Below are 19,503 nucleotides of genomic sequence, written 5' to 3'. Positions count from 1 at the left end.
CCACGGCGGAGACCTCTCATGGGTCACGCTCTGCCTTTCCCCGCAGCAAGACTCTACTTCCAATTAAATCTTTCCAGCTAACTGGTTTACAGCAGCCGATTTAGGTCAACGCACGGGTAAAAAGAGATGAAAATACGTTTGCAAGGTAACGGTGAGAAGTAATCAAAGTCACTTACAACCGAAGTGTTGAGGCTTGACATAACAGGGCTGCGAACGGGCAAGCATTTGTTGGACTGCTGTTTGCAGGCAGACATCAGTAATAGCACTTCGTCTGGGTCGGTCGCGATCTTTACATCTGACAGTCCTTTAGCCCAAGCAGATGAGCTCACTAGCCACAAGAATGAGAAGACCACTGTCACAATGAAATCCTAAAAGACAAATTAGTTAGAAGCATTATACTGGTGTGTCCGTTGGGAAGAAGAAAACATATTAAAAATCACCAGAAAACTGAAAAGTTGCGTCAGAGGAGATAAAAAACACGAGCTTGCTATTCCGTGGAAGGTTGCGATTACTTTCATCGCCTACAGAGCTAATTTTCAGAAGTGCCTGACGTGCCTAACGGGGCAGAGCCCTTCAGTTGCCATTTGCATCTCCGACCCCAAGGCCACATTCCCACAAGCGTGTGGCGGGTAGCCAGGATGCTGCCTTGGAAATCGGGCTGTTCACGGCACCTGGCTGATGAATCGGGATCAATTAAAAAAATATAGATGCCTGGAAAGGGGCCAGGCCCTCCTGAGGGCTGGCTCCTGCCCCGGGTGCTCCTACAGAGAGCCAGGGCAGGCTCCCAATAGGAGGCGTTTCCATCTGCAGCAGCATCTCAGGGGGAACCTGAAACTGGCTAATCCTCAGCTGCCAGATGAGGGGTTTTCTCACCAGCTACAGGTAAAGCCAAATGTCCCCGCTGCACAAGCCGTGCAGCCGCTAATTATCACGAGCGAACAAATAAACAGTGAGACATGCCAAGCAGGGAGACTCCTCAGCTCCTCTCTGTCCTGGTAAAGCACTTGCTCCCGATTCCCATCCACATGAAAAGAGGGGAGAAGGGGTAGCGGTCCCTCCAGGATCCAGCGCCTCGGAGCAGCTCTGCTCTGAACCATTCTCCTCACTTTTCCCTCGAAAGACTCTCAGGAGCACCCACAGGCATAAACTTCTCCTTGTCTTAGCCAGAACAAGTGGCCAAGTGACACTGTTGTTGTGTGGGTTTGGGGGGAAAGGAGGGAGGAGGTGTGATTTTTCAAGCTTTCTTGTGTCTTGCTAAAACAGAAGAGCCTTTCTGCTGTCATGTTCCATCCCATCTGTCAGCCCACAACAGATGGTAGAGGTGCCAAAGTCTAACATACCACTAACTGCATCGCTGCGTCTTGATATCCCACCTCCCATGGGGGCTGCTTCCCCTTCCCCCTTACAAAGTAAAGGTGTACATGGAAGGAAGAGAAATGTTCATTAAGAACACAGCATTTCGGGTCGCTATCCAAAGAAATAAGCGATCCCTGGGAAACGTCATTCTCCTCTTCTACAAGCACACCTGACATTTGGGGAAGGAGCTCTCTACGGCACCTGAGGGACGGAGGACACGAGCTTCTTCCACGATGGAAGATGCACCAGTCAATAAACCAGCCGCACAAGTGAGCCATGAACAAAGGATTTCTCCACTCACGCAGATGGGATTAAATTAACTGTGCTTGGATGCTTTCCCAAAGGATACATCCTTCTCTTTTAACAGTGCCACAATTTGTTTTCTGCAGGCCTGTGTCTGCCACTGAGCTTTGAGCTCCTCTGACCTCCCTCCATGCTGGCCAAATGGGCTCTCTTCAAGAGCGTGAAGCCCAGGAGCTGACAACTGTCTTAACACCCAAAGAGACTCCGGGTAGACAGAGGCATATATAGCCCAGAGAAATTTTTTTTCTCAGGGAAATTTCCAGCAAAAGGAATTATTGTATCTTATACGTCCTAGCAGTAACTGAATGAGAAACAGATTCCTGGAGGCAACAGTTCAATGGCAAACACATCCTAAAAATTCCAGCTGGTAGAAATCCACTTGATGCAACCTGATATGGATTATGATGGGATATGCTCTTTATTTGCTATGAGGCTTGACACGTTTCTACCTGGATGCCAACCCACATATAGGTTCTGATTGACACAACAGACGGGGACACACCAGAGTTTTGGGGAATACATTTTTTAAATGACAAGCAGCTCTCTCAATGCCACCACACCATCGGACTTCGCAAGCTAAATCAAGCTCTGCAATCAGTGCATTGGCAATAACAATAAAATAAATGCATAACAGCAGGTAGAAATCTGAAGCAAACAGAGACAAAGTGACCAAAACTAACAGAATGTAGGAGCTTAAACTTGCTAAAAGGAGGGAAGTTTTAAAAGCGAGTGAAGTTCTTCGGACAGGTGACAGCAGCAGAGGTTCAGGCCTGCTGTCGAGCTCGCAGAGCCTGACCCCATGCTGGTGAGGCATTTGCACAACTCGTGGCACTAATGACTGCAAGCCGCACGAGTCCCTCACTCTAATTGCTAGTAGCTCGTGTCTTGGGCTATGAAGTAGTGCCAGGAACATCCAAGAGCACTGTGCAGTTGAGAGGCTGGTCCTAAAGGGACTAAGTATTTGATGTTATTTCTCAGCTCTTGCCTTCTCCATCTCGCCCCATCCTCCAGCCTTCTGCTGACCTCCTCTGCTCCCCTGCACCAGGGTCTCCACACAAGCCTAACCCCACTCAATCCTGCCCTTGCTGCCACGAATTCCCCTATCTGAGAGCAGATCAGAGCCTTGGGGAATGGGTCCCTGCTCCGAAAACTGTAAAGCCTGTCTGGGTGCAAGAAACACACCGAGCCAAAAGGGAAAGATCACACGGCAATACTTGGGGAAGAAACCATCCATCCCCTCCGACCGCTCCCAGCAACACGTTGCAAGACCAACAGCTTGTGAAGAAGACGGGACAGAAAGGCTAACGAAGCACAAGGAATTTTTCATCGGGTGCTCTCACCAAGGCTACATGGCTGGACTCGGGCTCTTGGAGGACTTTTTTCCATCTCCTCTGCTGAGCAAGGAGCAAAATATACCACTAGAGCAAACTTGCATCTTCCTATTTATTTTGAATCTTTGCTAACCTTCAGCTTTGGCTGGAACTTGAACCTCTCCTGTTTTCAAGTGGGTTTGGATTTCTGGCTGAACATTTTCACAGCTCTGGGTGGAACAGAGTTACAAGATAATGACATGCTGAAAATAAAAGTGAATTTCAAGCTAAGCTGTTCTGTGGCTTAATGTCTATCTGGGGAATTTCTCCTTGGTAATTAAAGCCAGAGTGTCTGCATACTAAAACAAATCTTGCATTTGAATGTTTAATATCCCCATAGCATGGGTGATTTTTTTTTTTTTTTCCTTTGGAACAAAGTAATTTTTGTAGTTGCTCTCTTGAAATGGCTTCTACAGATCTCTTCAATGCGTATTGTTGTATGGTTACACCATACTCCTAATTGCGAAGTTTCTTTCTCAGATCTCAGCTGAGATACTTTGGTCTGCCTACAGGTGCCTTTGGGAAGGAGGCAAAATAGGAACGTGTAGGAGAAAGCAGAAAACAGGATTTAAAATATGCTGAATATCCAAGGAGGGAGTTTTTAAGAGCCTGAAGTATGTGTAACAAAAAAAATAAATATTCTTGCTGCCTTTTTCAAGTTGAAACTTGCTATTACCGAGTTTGCCAAAAATGCCTACTTGGAACAATTTTATATATTACATGTTTTAGAATAGAACTGTGAATGCCTTTTCTTTTCATGGTAACTGAAACATTTCTCCTTGCTATCAAGTCACTGGCTTCTGCAAAATGCCCTGTCTTTGGAGGGGGCAGCTGCTTTAGCCTCCCGAGCACAGTTGCGGATCCCCCAGTGTCCAGCACAATCTCACCCAGCCAAAAGCATCTGCAGAAGCTGGTTGTTCACCGGGGAAGGGGACGCGTTTCACCTGCTCTGAGCTGGTCGCTGGCTTCAGCAACCCCCGGAGCGCTGTGACACACGTGTCCCCACTCGCCCCCCATGCCCTGCTCTCCCTCCCGGCCAGCGTTGTCCACATTTGGCGCAATGGCCCTGGGCAAAACCTCAGCTCTGGCCCGGCTGGAGGGTGCCTGGCATCCCTGCCGCGCTCGAGCTCCCTCCTCCCTCCCTGAACCGCAGCTGTTGGCCCTGTAACTGGCTTCCACGCAGGGCTTTCAGTGCCTCTCCGCAAGCGTTTCCATCCTCTAATGCTCGTGCTACAAAACCTTTTCATTTGACAAAACCCTCTTGTACATTTACAGCATACAAGGGAGCAACTCCTCAAACGCCAAAGCCTATAAACCCTCCCAGCCGGAGCCTGCCGAGCCCCGCGGCACTGCCAACGGGTTTCAGGCACAGCCATGGGGGAGCAGAGGGAGATTTCCTTACCCCAGGCGGGGCAAACCGCTCGGACGATTTGCTTTCACAGGCACAACCAACCTAAAAACTCAAGAACCGCCCCAGCGAGAGCCATAGCCCCTGCCCGGGAAAGTGGCCAACAGCAGGTCGCTGCAGGCACCAAACACCTTCCTACGGTGGCATTTTACCTCTTGTTTTGGTTTGAACCAGGTCCCACCCCAGATTTTCTGCAGAATGAAGCTTGGAAAGAATTACACGCTTCTTGCCACGGTGTATGGCCTTGCGAGCTTGCTTCTGGCAGGGACGTGCAGAGCCCTTTGGGAGGCACCCGCGTGTACAGCAAGGTCACCGTGGCTTGTGTTTCAAAAAGGAGATGACAAAAGCAGGCTAAAATGGCTCTTTGAAATGCAAAGAATTACTCAGGTTATTCATAATTTCATTTTTTAACTGCAAAGGATTCAGCCTTTGTTTTTACAGATAGCTCTCTATTCTTTTCATATCTGTTTCTAGAAAGCCGGACAAAGGAGAGGAAATAAAACATGTCTTATCAAAGACATCTCCAAAAAGCGGCCTAGGAGTGTACTTAACTCACTTGGTCTGCAACATATGTAAAGAACCAAATGCCTTTCTGCTTAATGTGATTATTCACAGGACTCCAGATGCAAAGGAAAGATCCCATCTTCTTACACGTAAGCATCTTTATGCACCATAAGAATGAGATTATCAAGTAATCACTATAAAAATGAAAGATCTCTTTTCAGGGCTAGGCCACTCACTTTTCTTGGCTAAATCATTTTCTGCTTTTATATTAATTGATTGGAATACTAATAAAGCGGTTTACATTTATACAAAAACACAGGGGATTCTTCATGGACAATAACTTCCCAGAGACAAACCTGAAGGCACACAGGGACAGAGTTATCAGAGTGCGGGTTTTAAATAGAGCACGTATGGGGTATAGAAACCATGGGAAAAGAAGTAAGAAGTCTGAGTGATGGGTGCTGATACACACTGACTGTGACTATTCTTTCCTTTATTTTTCCACTCCAGAGACAGATGGAAGCATCTACCCCTGATCCCCTAAATCTTCTGCCCAGGACTAACTGCTGGGTCAGTTACTCTCTGCTTGCAAGCAGCTGCAAACGCATAGGTCTGAAACGGGGCGTCGAGACAGAGGTGCTCGGGGTGGCAGTGGCAGGGTGCAGCTCCTCTCTGCTCTCATGGCAAACCAGCAACGCCTCCCCAGGGCACATGGCGTAACACAAGTGGAAATCGGCTTAAGTCAAGCTTAGAGGTGCGGATATACTGAAAACCGGCGAGGTTTTGTACGTCGGATTCATTAATCTCCAATTAATTTCTTTAAAACGTCTCTGGCTCTGGAGCACTGATCACTCATTTGAGAAACGGGCTTGCACTTGGAACGGCGGAGGGAAGCCCCGGCTCCTCGCTGTACCCGTGCACGGGGCGAGAGTTTGCCACAAAATTAAAATCCCAGCTGTGGCTTGCAGAGCTCAGAAACACATTGCACGTATCTATTAGGAATTTAATCCCTGGTAAGCTGCTCCTTGTTGCTTTAGGAATTGGGAATCCAAGGTCCTCTCTTTGGTTTATCTATCTAGTACGAACTCCCCCAAAACGATCTCTCCATGGAGCCGCGGAGGGTGCAGGCAGCAAGGGCCGGCTGCTGACAGCCCCGTGGGAAGCGGGGACTCCCACCTCCACGGCAGACGAGTAACACACCCGGGGCCCTGTGCGACCAAAAGGAAGATTTTTTTTTTTTTATCCCCAAAACCTGATGGGCAACGTTAGCAACAGACACGGCTCACTGCACAGCGAATAAAACACGCCGGTGCCATCCAAACAGCCGTGGAAGGAGTTAACGGCTTCTCCTGCTGGAAACATTTCCTTGCCATGATGTCTCACTTCACACTGAACGTTAAAATATTTTTCCACAGTTAAAGTGATGCTTCGCTGAGATCTCAGCACATGCAGTTGGGTTTCCCTATATTTGTATAAACAAGGTAAACTCGAAACATTTGTGACTGAAATTTTCTCTGCTACTTTCTTGTGACTGAGTGGTCGTTAAATTCTTTATAATTCATATATTCTGTGTCCAGTCAGACCACTGCAAGTTGGCAATGCGCTGATGGTGCTCTGACTGCCTGTGCAAAGGTTTTTTTTGAAAAAATATTTTAAAATTTCAAGTGAGAGTTGCTTTTTCCCCCCCCTCCCCCCCCTCCACTTCTCCTGTCATACTCCTTTTTCAAACCCTGAAAATTCGTCAGGAGGAACAGCAGCCAGCTCTGAGAGGGTGCCGCTTAAAGGCAGATGTCACCCCAGACTGAGCAAATATCAAGCCAAGAGGAAGTACAAGGCTTGAAATGGGGACGGTTTTAAATATGAGATTGTGATCAGGCGCTGCAGCAGAACAGAAGCAAGGACGGATGAAACCATCATCTTCTAACTCTTCACGAAGAGGCCAAAAACTGGCAGTCTGGAAAGGGTGCCTGAGTCAGGGTGAGGAGGCTGGAGCGAGGACTGCCCCGCCACCTGCAGCGACGCGTGCCGAGTGACTGCTGGCTGCAGTCAGGCCCGCACAGAGCACCCCACGCTTCTGCAGCACTTTTCTTTGGGAGGAAAAAAAAAATAAAAAAATATCTCAGGGATGAGCCATACTCACACATCTGATTTGATGTACGTGTGATCTTGCTGGGTACGTCAGCTCAGTGTAGCATCTGCCCGGAGCTGGAGGATGCATCGCCTGCCTCCTCTGCACAAGGCGTTACATCCCTTAGGTGGATCCGGCAGCCGTGGGAAGCTGGTTTGCGCTCCGTTCCCCTTGACCCTGGAATTCCTCCTGCTGCTCCCTTGTCCTCTGCCTGAGGCTCTGCGTTTTCCCTACTTCTGCACCGCAGAGTGGGACTCACCCTGTCCCAACCAGGCTGCAATCATTGCACTGGGTAGAGACCAGCAGGGACGTTGTCCCTGTGAAAAAGGGTCTTTTTTCTAAAAGTACCCAACGCAGCGGAGCTGGCAGTGCAGAGGAGATGCTGGAGCAGGCACAAACTGAGCATAACCCTAAGCCACTTCCCAACACCACTCACCAGCAGGAGCTGCTTTTGTTGTAGGACACACAGAAGCACCTTTATATTCTGAACAAATAAGGTCATTTAGGCTTGGTTTAAAGACTGGGAAATTGCAAACAGCCACTTTGGTAACAGACACCGGTTAAATTTAACCTGTAGATTCAATTACCATCCATTACACAGAACAAATTAAATCAATGCCACGTTAATGCTGCAGCGGATTGCACCGTGCATCCTCTGATAAACACAACTGCAGCAGCTCTATCAGGAAAGTCCTGGACAACGGCAAACGGCCACATCACTACCTGACATATTAGTACTATTTTTTCCTTTTTCCTTTTTCTGTTGCTACACAGGATAATGTAGTTGGGCAAAAGAAAGAATTATTTTCCAAAAGAAAATTAAAGTGGCAGATCTCTGCAACTAACCCTTTGATGAGACAGTCTGAAATGAGATATTATTTGGTATCAACTGAATCAAGCAGAAGGAAGGCCCTTCATTTATTTACTGTTTCTGTAGGGACCCCTTTATCTTGCCTGTTTTACCTCTTCTCTGTAAAGATTTCCCCTCCTTTCCTCACCATTTTCTAGGGAGACAGAAAAGGTCACAGCAACCCCCAAATGAAGACGATTCATTTCCTTTGACGTGGAGTGAGAATTTTTCCTTCTGTAACAATTCATCAGGTTTTGAATTATGCAAACTCAAATAAAACAACTCACATCTCCTTGCAGCGGGAAAATCTTTCCCTCAAAACCCCGCGCTCCTAAGATTACCTTCCTGCAGTGTAATCTTTTGCTTACTGTTACTGTAGTTATTTCCTTTAACAGGTACAGCCTTTCTGCGCCGGTGATTTATTTTCCTTTCTATTGTATTTTTCTGATGCTCTCTATTGGTGGCTTTCAGTCATTTAAAGCACAAGTCTCAGCCAAACCTCTGGTTTCTGTCAATCATAAACTTTAGCTTTTTCTTAAAGCCAGAACTTACGCTGGTGTTCACTAACCTCCTACTGCCTTCCCTTTGAATTCCTCCTCACACCAAGACTCCAGAGAAATATTTCCTCTCCTTACCCTCGCAGCCACGGAGGAGAGGGCTGCCCGTGGAAGGGACAGCCCACAGGCGCAGAGACCTGACCCAACCTCGGTGCAGCCAAGGACCAGCCCACAGCTGCCTGGCCAGACCAAGGGGTGGATGCCGGGGCACGATGCACGACCAGGTAAGGGACACCTAGAACAAAACAGCTCTCCCTGCCTTTACAGTCTTGATTTATAAGAAAACAAATGCACAGCAGCACTTGCCTTTTATCACAAGCCTTCAGGAATCAGTAAAAAGAAAAATAAAGGCACGAACAGGCAAAGATTTATGGGTGCATAGAACGATAACTGGAAAGCGAGGAGCCTCATAAACCAGTGGAGACAGGAATGTGCTGGGAGCTCAGGGTAAGACTGGAAAACCAGCCACGTAATTCTCCAAAGCAAAATAATTTGGCTGAACCCAGCAGTAATTAGCAATGAGCAACCTGCCTGGCTAGGCTTTGGTCAGGGGCATGGTTTCATTCGTCTGCTAGGATGATGCTTTAGATCTCCTCTTCCCTTTTTTCCCCACCGATGAAGCTCTGCTGTCACACACCCGCGGCTCAGACCCCAGCCCTGCAATCAGCCACCTACACCCTCGTTATTTGTGTGAACATCGTCGCTGCAGGCAGTGGCAGAGAAGCGGGGAATCCCACCAGTCCATACAAGATGGAGACCACACTCCACCCACAACAGTCTCTGCTACCCTTGATGTTAAAAGTTTAAATTACCATTAAGATATAGAAACAGGTGAACACAGAGATGTTTGGGCGTCGGGCCACTTGGATCTCCCAGACCACTCCACAGCCACCAAAAAAGCAAGAGATGAAGACCTACGCCTGAAAATGCTGCAAATCCATACTTACAATTAGAGGCCCTCTGTTGTTTTCACGGTACTTGTTCTGGAAGAAGATATAAACCACGGTGGCAGCCAGCGAGTAGAGGAAGGCGAAGACTGCGATGGTGACGAAGAACTCTGCCGAAGAGGAGAAGTCCCCTATCAAGGAGAGCTTTTCTCGGCGCTTGCCTTCACAAGTGGGAGCATCGAAATTCACTTGATGCAACCTGGAAAACATCCCAAAGAACAGCAGGTGAAGTATGGAAAAAGGAAACTGTTACCTGAATACAGATATAAATACATTTTTTCGGCCTCCCTGTCTCCCTCCTGATGCACATTGATTCCCTGCTTGAATAACTGGCCCTGTAAGTAGTCTTCTGGGCTGTGCTCGTCAGAGCTGCTCGTACACGTGAGGTTACTTCCATGCGAGCACCTAGGTGACACTGAGGACCTGAACACATCTTTTAAGCAATCATCTCAGAGAAAAGTTGGTATTCCAGTGGTTTGGTACAACCCCTCTGCCCCCCCCTCCCCTTCCTCTCTGGGGTTTTGCCATGGCAACAACTGAAAAAGGATAACAGGAGAAACAATTTGATTCTCAGCTTTTTACCACCAAGGTGGCAGAAAACAGGACTTATCCTCTATATTATGGCCATGGGATACCTGTATTTGGAAGCTCACAACTTCCTTAGGTAAAACAGCTTAATACACAGCTACCTGTGGCTGTTAGCCCACGGGGCTCTGAGCCATATCGTGCCTCTACGTTAAAAGCTTTTAAAACCAAGCTGCAGCAGAAGTACACAGCTTTGGTCAAAGTTGCAGCCCGCGTGCCCTGGTTTAAGCAGTCAAAGCCCTAATCTTGTACTCATGCACCGTTTGCAATCAGCCACCGATCTGATAGGTTTGTAGTTCCGCCTGGCAGCTCCTGCCAGACCCTTCTTTGCTCTGATAATTTTAATTTCTGGTTCAGAAAGAGAAAGGGGATCCTTGGAGGGGGTACTTTGGCTGGTCCTGTCACACGGCCCAGATTAACATCGGTGGGGACATGGGGCCTGATGCGGGGTCAGGCTGCTCTGTTCTGCACAGGGAGAGCGGAGGGGACGAGGCCAGCAGCAAGTTAACGGCAGCGATCAGCAGCAATTAAAGAAGTTACGATCTGGTGCAGAGAAAGGATGAGGCCTTCTGGGAGACATTCCTCTGCTCAAGGGCAATTAACGCACGCAACAGCGAGCCAACGGCAGCAGCAGACGTGAATATACGACTAAATAAAAAGTTAGGTCCCCAGAGGAAAACAGAGTACCCACAGCAGAAATCACGGAAGATGGATTAATGGACGTTAGAGGACTGCATGACTTTTCGCTTTTCCTGGTCCAAACTAAATGTTCCCGAACGCGTGGGCAGAACCTTTTCATCAGCATTTGATGCATAACGCCGGTTATTTGCCCCAGGCATTTTCTCCCCTGAGCTTCTGTCGCTATCGTAGTGGTGGGAAGAAAACAAGAAAGGCGTCTGCCTGGATTGCAGAGATGAGCAGCGGCTGACTCGCCTCCCCTGCGCGAGCACAGCAAAGCCTGATGAAAACCAAACACAGGAGAGAGACTCTAATGCTCATGATCAGACAGTTTCCTGACTTGGTTTCAAAGCTTCCTGGCATCAGTGCGCGCACACTTTTCGTCAGGGCATATTGTTCTTTCCTAAAGCGGGGGCAAAAAGAGGGGAAAGATTTCCTAGTGCCTGTCATGCCAATCCTACAGCCTGGAGAGAAAGGGGCTTTGCTTTATCCATCGCTAGGATTATGGAAAGATTTGAAATGCATGATTTGCATGGTCAGAAAAGAAAGCTTTCTCTGCTTTCCTCATGTACGGCTGCTCGGGGGCTGTATTGACACAGAACGAAACCGGGAACCTGGTTCAAAACTCCTTGAAAACAGTGGCAGCCTCTGGGGAGTTTTGGATCAGGAACAAACTTGATCCCATCCTTCCTTCCCCAGGAGAATGCAATGTTGGCCGGAGACTGTGCCCACCATCCTCCCCAGGTCCTACCATCAGGGCTCGAGGCTGGGTTCAAGCCGGGTTTCAGCTTCCACCCAATCCATGGGGCTGCAGCCCAGGACAAGGACACTTGTGATGGTGGGGAGACCCAGAGCTGGGGACCACCCTGTGCTCCCGTCCACTGGCACAAACAGGGTCCCCGATCAGCCCAGACTTTGCAACTCCACACAAAGGCGTTCACGGTTGGGGTGGTTTTTTCCTTTGTTTTTTGTTGATTGGGGGTTCCCCCCCAAAGCCACCAAATGCTTAAGGAGCATTTTCTGGTCCTTGAATAATTAGCCATGTTTGCTGTTTGAATGGCCACACTCAGGTACCACAGCTGCTTTTTAAGGTCTCCACCATGGGGTCCGGTATCTGCTTTTCCAGCTGAGCCCAGGGAGAAGGCTCCAGCCCCCCACGGGAAAGCCAGCCTTTGCTGCGACCGTGGGAGCTCCACGGGTTGATGTGACCATGTCCCTCTGCGCTGGCTTTAGAGAATGGCTCTGGCCCTCACATTGCTTTCACAAGCACTAAGGAACTGAGCGGAGCTACATTAAATACAATCCGTTTGCTTTGAGGGGAAAAACAGAGAAGAACAAGGCAATTCCACATGCATTTTATAGTGTGAAACACATCTTTAGGGTGGTTGGGGTTCCCCCCCCCGCCCCTCCCCTGGAGTCCTGAAACAGTGCACCGGGCGACACACGGTGTTGCAAGTAGCAGTTCAAACTCCTGCGCATACCGAAGATGAAATAACTTAAGGAACGTCTCTATCAAGATTTAGACCAGGCGTTGCTGCCCGCCCCCTGCTCCTCCGACTGGCCCCAGCCACCACAGCCCCATCCATTCTAACCACCACCAACCCACCAGCCTTTCTGGAACATGGTAAAGTAACCGAGACCACTCTCCTTTTCTGTTCCAGGTTTTCCTGACTGCCCTTTAGTTCTGAATCACAATAAGCCAGAACAAAATATGTTCATATATTATATTAACATCTCACTCGTATCTTCCCAGCAGTGCTTTCATGGCCACCCATGTCAGTGATACCAGATCACAGAAGCCTTTTTCCATCAAGTTATTTTTATTCACTTGCTTTTCATTTTAGATTTCCCTAGCCTCTAAGAGGGTTGGGTCCTCTTGTGGCCACCTCACCTGTACCCAAACAACCCTGATCTCAGTTGTGCAAAGGGGCCCAAAATAGACCATGACTCAGAGCTGGGACGAGGAGACAGTGGCAGGGAAGAGCGACGAGCGAGCCAAGTCCTGGGGTGGTCAGGGTGGATGCTGACTTCACAAGATGCATTTGAAAAGTTTCTTTAAAGCAGGAGAGGATCAGTGACAGAAAATCCAGTTTTACTAATTGAAACCTCTTTGATCTGGAATAGCATCTCCGAGAGAAAGCTCTGATTCTTCCACCGATGTTGCTGAGTCAGCCTTTCTGGGGGCAGGATGGCTTGGTGATGACTCACAAGAAGTTAATTGCCTCTACCTCTGCCTCCCACTTTTGATGTAATTCTACCTGTTCCGCCTCTTACTTTTTCTTCTTTCATCTTCTCTTATCTCTCATTGTTTACACCCCAACCTTTTCCTTCGAGTCATCCTTGGCTGGTGTGTTCCTTCTGCAGCTTTTCCATGCCCAGCACCACCCCTGCATTTCACCTTTGCCTCTCCATTTCCTAAACAAAACCAGGAGCCCCAGGAGTGACCCTTTGCAATCACGCCCTTTGCACTTTATTAACATCAGAGCAATACTGTTGGGCTGCATTAGAAGTGATTTTCACTGATTGATGGACGATGCAAACAAGGAACACTTCAGGAATAAGTTTACCTAATTAGCGAAGAAAACAATGAAAAACCTTTCCCCCCTAAGTTCCTCCAAAAGTGAGCTGGACAGTGCGTTTTGCCTTCTATTGCACTGAGTGTTGTTATTAATCCAGAAATAAGGCTGATGCCTCAGGAACGTGACCTCGCGCCCCACACTCAGCAGAGCAGCACGAAGGTCGTCCTCGCTGCCCATCGCTACTGACGCCGTCCCTTGTTCCTGCTGGGTCTGTTCGCTAACAACGGCCACCATTGCCAAGCCATCCAGGTCTGAATTCCCTCAAATTCACTTGGATCTGAGGCAAGCCCACCAAAGGCAGTCAAGTTTCACTGATGAAGTCACAGTAATTAAGGGCGTCTGAGGTTTCTTCTACCACTTGGCAAACTTTCCCTTGCCGTGGGAAATACAATGACAAGACAGCTGTATTGTCTAGCCTGACAAGATCAGAAGAGGGCAGGAATGTTTTACAGTGAAAAAAAAGGATTTTTACATTGTTCCACAATAGCGAAGAGCAGTTACGTTTTCAGACACTAATTACCCCTGCTCTGAAAACAATACATGAAGCCAGACACGCCGAACAAAGCTACAGCTGCTACATGTGCGTGGGGGAGCAGAAGCTGTGCTCGCCCCACGTCAATGTGAAGTTGCCTTTCTTTCCTGAACTTCCTCAGCGCAATATTCAAGCCACAATTTGCTTTTAATTACAGCCCCTCTTTTTTTTTCCCCAAGCAGCCCACTCCACCTGACGATCCTTGTGCCCAAAAATGGTCAGAGCCACCTCAAAGACCCATCTTGTCCCATGTCCCACTCTACCAGCAGAGGCAGAAGAACCCCAAGCAGGAGAGTGTGCACCCAGTGATCTAATCTCGTCTGACTCACGAAACCTCCCCCTTTAGCATCGCACACAAGGCTTAGACTTCAAACCAACAGAACATGCAGTTAACAGCAAGTATGCACTCAGGTATTATTGATGAACCGGCATGCTTTTCCGCTCCTGGGCTTTGATCCGCGCCTGGATTAATAAATAACAGATAAAGGTCTGCCTCCAAAAATTCTCAATGGGAGTTAATGTTTCTCCATTCCTTTACTAGGACATGGGGGAAAGCAGGCAAAAAAAAAAAATAATATAAAAAGCTATCTGTTTTGGCAGGTTGTCCTATTTTCTGAAAATAGCACCTTGTAACCCACCCCCCAACCCGTCTACGACATGCTTGAGCAAAAACCTGCAACACCCACGCACGTGCTTGCAAAAATGCAGATCCATTATCCTTTCATTGGGCTTGATTTCCCCCTCACTTGTTTCTGGTAGTCAAACTGTCAATTGTATTTACCGTCTGCAAAGCAGTGAGAGAAATATGCTGCTGGAAATTAGTTGCTGCAGGTAAGTGCTCGTGGAGGAATTCGTCGTGAAATGTTTATCTTGGCTGATAATCTCCAAAACGAGGGAAAAATGAAATTTCAAAATACAATAGTGAAATACTGAAATGCATAGGGCCCCTTAGAGAGTCAAACCGCTCTGGGATGCACAATAACAAGACGGGGGTTTCGCCTTTCTTTCTCTGGGATAAAAAGTAAAGGTATTTCTTTTAGTTAGCCCTGACAACACTGTGGCTCCTTCGTTTCCGAGGACTGTGCTGATGAGCTTTCACACCGGTGCCTCCAGCCAGCCAGTCCCTCAGCAAATGCCCCTTCTCAAGGTGCCGAATATGGATTTTTACGTAGGTTTAGTGGAAGAACACTAATAAATGAGAGCCTTTCCTCTCACAGCAGAGCTCATCATTGCCATAAGACTTCCCTAGAGATATTACCTGCAGGAAGAAAAATACTTTAAAAGCGACCTTTAATACTCAAGTGAAAGCAGAAACCTGCCCGAGAAGGAAAGGTCTTTTCTTTAATGAAATTGAGGTCCACTGACTCTTCCAACCCTCTTCACAGCCTGTTCTCAAGGAGAAAGCAATGTACACGGTGCTCCTCGCTGCAAAGAGCATCTCCCATGGTGCTGGGCATCCCCACACGTCCGGTGCTAAATCCTGGTTATCTGAAAGTCTGCCCACACAGCAAGGAACAGGCTTCCTTCCAGCCTTCGGGAGGATGGATGGAACTGGGCTCTGCAGCTTTCTCCTCCTGCCCCCACATCTGCTCTCCGAGGACAGACTCCTGAGGGGAGAAGCCCTGCAGCAATGGAGCAACGCTATGAGCTCTCATACACACCATGAACTCTTGCAGAAGGAGAGACAGCTAAACAGTTGCCCTCAGTCCATATTTTTTGCCAATTATAACCATTATCCAGTAATTCCCATAGGATCTTTGCACCCAGGCATCCCGGAGCTGTTGAAGTCAGTCTCTTTTGAGGCAGCCAGCCTGTTAATACCACATTTGAACTGCTTGAAGTCACTAATGCTGAAGTTCTCTCCAGCCCTTCAAAGTCAAACAGCTGAAACGTTAATAGAGCCGTGGACAGCTGTGGGGACGCGATGGACTTAGCCCAGCAGTGGGACAGCAGGTGCCACAAAGGTGACTGCTCCACAGGCCTTTTGCACCTGTGACGGTCTGGCAAAACCAGAGTTTTCCACCCCTTTGCTAACAGTGACAAGACTGTTTCTCACCCCAAGCCTGCCCTCTGACAGGGCTTTTCCCAAAATGAAGAAATTACCATTGACTTGAGCATTCCCGTTCCCCACCCTTCCCACCGCCCACCTGCCACGATGCACATCCCAGCGCTGCCTGCGTATGCCACAGCCGTTCAAAACCGTGAGGTGCTTATCGATAATTCCTAACTGTCCCAGCAATTTTCCATACTTCGCTCTACCAGCCCCAGAAAGGCAACGCCCTCTCCAGATTCTCCAGCATCCAAAGGTGCCCTCAGTACCCTCCTCTCCTAGAGAAGCACATTAGTTTCTACCACTATCCCTATGAAATCAGTTCATTTCTCTCTGGAGATAGGAAACAAAAATAAAATTCTCCAGCTGACTCAGCAATCCTATCTTGGTCTTTTGTTTCTTTGCTTTCTAGAGGAATAGAAGAAAGAATACAGTTTGCTGATCAAAGAGTATTTGAGAGTATTTCACTTTGAACTTCTGTCCTCTCAATGAAACCTCTCCATTTCTTTCAAAAAATATCCCAAAGCTGATATCTCTCTAGAATTATTCAACACTACCAGTAGTTTCACACAAATACATACTTTGTCTTGCAAACATTTATTCCCAGTTCCTGTCCTGGACATTTGAACATCCTAAAGATCTTCCCTCTGTCCCTTCCCTTTCCTGCTTTCAGTGGCTTATACCCATCCAAATGCATGTCCAGAGCAGCATCACCAAAACCCCCCAGAAGACTCTGCTGGGAAGCTGACCAGGAAAGCTGTAGCAACCTATATTCTCCTCTGGTTTATGACCAAAGTAATGGAAAATATTTTGCCCCCCTTATATTTTCAATTTCTTAACTTGTCAGGTTCCCAGCCCTCACTCGCATATAGCTGTTGTGCAAACATTTGGCCAGTTCTATTTTCCTACAGTACTGTTTTTAATAGGACAAGCTGTCAGCCACAGTTGCTGTCTCAACACACCACATTGCGTGCGCCGCGCTGGGAGGGGTGGTAATTCCTCCTCCAGCACCAGCAGCTCGGAGCGGGCATGCCGCGATGCCTACCCAGAGCATCGCAACACGCACATCCTCTGCCCCATCCCTCTCCACCTCACATCTCTTCTCCCATTAAGACAGCTGCTCAAGAGACACCCCCCCCCGGCTCCGGGAGGTGCTCAGGTCTCCAGGAAGGGAAGCTACAAACCCCTTTTGGGGATGGGGTCTAAAGACATAGGAATAGGGACAACCATGGTGGTGGCAAGAGGGCACAAGTGCCACATTCGCAGCTTGGGATCCCTCTTGCAGAACCTGCTCCCACTGATTGCATTCACAAAGTTCTTGGAAAACAGCCTGCGTAACAGCTTCATCAAACTCTGGAGGAAGAAACGCCCCGGACGCGTGCCAGCCACTGAATGAACCTCCCCAGGCTGTGCACGTAGCAGTAATGCAAACCCTAGTACTCCATCGTAGCACCAAAAAAGAAATAAAACTGCTCATTATAGTACACACACTGCCGGGAGCGCTCGGAAAACTGAGTGGGTGATCCCAACCCCACTTCCAAGCCTACATCCAGACCCAGATTTATCTCCCAAGATATCTTCACAGCTCTTCTCAGAAACACACACTTTCCCTTGCTGTGCAAGCAGAGCGTAGCACTCAAAAGACATGCTCCGCTGGTCTTTACAAACCCAAATACCTTCTCAGATTGGGCACTTGCATTCTTTGTGGTACAGACTGGTGGCATTGCTCTCTGATTTCCCATCACTGAGCTATTTTCTTGGGGTGAACCACTTCCTAGTCACTGAGAAGTTTAGCTCCTATCTCTGAAGGAAGGTAACCCTTGATTATCTTAACAAAAGTCATTGTGTCTGTGGAACAATGCAAATTAGGAGGCCTGGAAACGCCATAGGCGCATATTTGCACTGCCATACACACAACTGTCCAATGCTACCCAGTCCCACCGAGAGATCCCGACTGAACCCATGGCTCTGGTGTCCCTCCTGCTGCCCTCTCCTCCGGAGAGACACAGGAATCAGCTTCCGCACTAACAAGCCTCTGTCGGACCAGAACAAAAGCATCCATTTGGAGAAAAATCTAAACATCTGGAGATATAACATAAGCGATAGAAAGCATAAAGCAAAGGCCTAAAAAACAGTCATTGAATCTAATAAGACCATTTCTGAGAAGTTGGCGTATCAAGTCCCCGGGCAGTGCTTTTGCATGGAGCGATGCGGGACCGCTGACCCCCACCTTCCTGCACCCCAACACGCCCTGCTGCTGCCGGCATCGCTTCATAACACTCGCGCCACCTCCAATTCACCTTGCCTTCCGCATTTAAATGGACTATGAACTCCACGTGAAATCAATCCAAGTTCTTGGGCATCACCTGATGTTCACACAGAACCACCTGAAAGCATAAATCCTTCACCCTGTGAGAAGCAGGGTTCACATACAGTTTAATCTAGGTCTATAAACCCTGAAAGCAGCAATCTCACCTCCAGGACTGGCTGTGATAAATGCAAGAGAAATTACAGAAGATGCAGCAACGGTCATTCTTCTGTATTGTATTTTAACATTAACTTTGTATTTTAACTGTAATTGTCCCAAGTATATTGTCCTAAGGCACTTAAAGCAATCAAATTAAGTCCTCTGTAGAGTATTATGGCATGACTCCAATAAAAGTCCCAGTCAAAATATTTTAATTTGAAGTACATGTGAAATCCTTTTCTCAGGGGGGGCAGGAGCCCAAGCAGACCTGGGGGTCTGCTGAGGGACCTGCCGACAAACTGCCGGCGCCTTCACACTGAATAACCCATGAATCCAGACAGGAGAGCGAGAGGTACCTCACTGAGCGGGGCTATGCTGGATGGGGTTGGATGCCCACCCTCTCCAGAGTCTACTGAATAAGAAATATTGCATTAAACTCCTGGCAAATAAATTAATGCAGAAGCCACGCGTGAGAGGAGACCAAAGACATCCCATGTATGGAGCTCGCTGCAGTCCTGGGGAAACCTTCAGGGCTGCTGCACAGTGAATGCAGACTTGGGAGCAGAGGGAAGGGCAAGGACGTGTGTTTGATCGTCCCCTAGCCGGGTCACCGCACGCCGTCTGGGGTATGGGATCAAATGCCAAACAAAGAAAAGCCAAAGGGTTTCTGCTTTGGTTGCTTCTGTACTGGCAGCATGAAAATGCACAAAAAGAAATTTGCAAGGGAAGTTGTGAAAAGCCCGACTTTTAGAAAAAGCCTTTGTGGCAGGCACAGATAAAACACCATCATTGCACAATACCACAGAGACTATTCATGAATATATATTAAAAATTCAAATTGGGAAAAGGCTGCATACATTAACAAATCCAAAACTGACTTCCACTTTAAGAACAAATTCTGGCTAAAGTATTAATGAAGAATTTTTCTGTCACCAAAACAGTGTTAAGCATAAAATACAGCCTCTATGAAGCAAAATAAGCCAGTCTGGATCAATACAATCTAAATTCATCAAGAATTCAATTGCTTTGAGTGCCAAAAGAAAAGCTTCTACAATATAACAAAGATTTAAGAAACAGCGTTCTCCCTTCTCTGCAGCAGAGACCATCTCCAGAAAGCTGCCACCTCTTTCCTTCCCCATTTACTTTCCAGCCAGCTGGAAAGTTCACAAGCTCTGTGTTCACACAATGT

The 19,503-nt window shown here is 47.8% G+C and overlaps 1 protein-coding gene across 4 annotated transcripts in view; it reads right to left on the bottom strand.

Moving 5' to 3' along the window:
• Nucleotides 1-19,503, bottom strand: part of SYNPR (synaptoporin) — a 110,543-nt gene that overhangs the window by 2,390 nt on the left and 88,650 nt on the right. For all 4 annotated transcript variants that reach the window (XM_054216267.1, XM_054216264.1, XM_054216263.1 and 1 more), the window contains 2 exons: nt 9,424-9,622; nt 177-368 (listed from right to left, as the gene is read on the bottom strand). In XM_054216267.1, the coding sequence (XP_054072242.1) occupies nt 177-368; nt 9,424-9,622 (391 nt within the window). The remainder of the gene's footprint in view (nt 1-176; nt 369-9,423; nt 9,623-19,503) is intronic.

The sequence above is a fragment of the Rissa tridactyla genome, chromosome 10, assembly GCF_028500815.1.
Source record: "Rissa tridactyla isolate bRisTri1 chromosome 10, bRisTri1.patW.cur.20221130, whole genome shotgun sequence".
Taxonomy (NCBI): Eukaryota; Metazoa; Chordata; class Aves; order Charadriiformes; family Laridae; genus Rissa; species Rissa tridactyla.
This window is presented reverse-complemented; position numbering and strand designations above follow the sequence as displayed.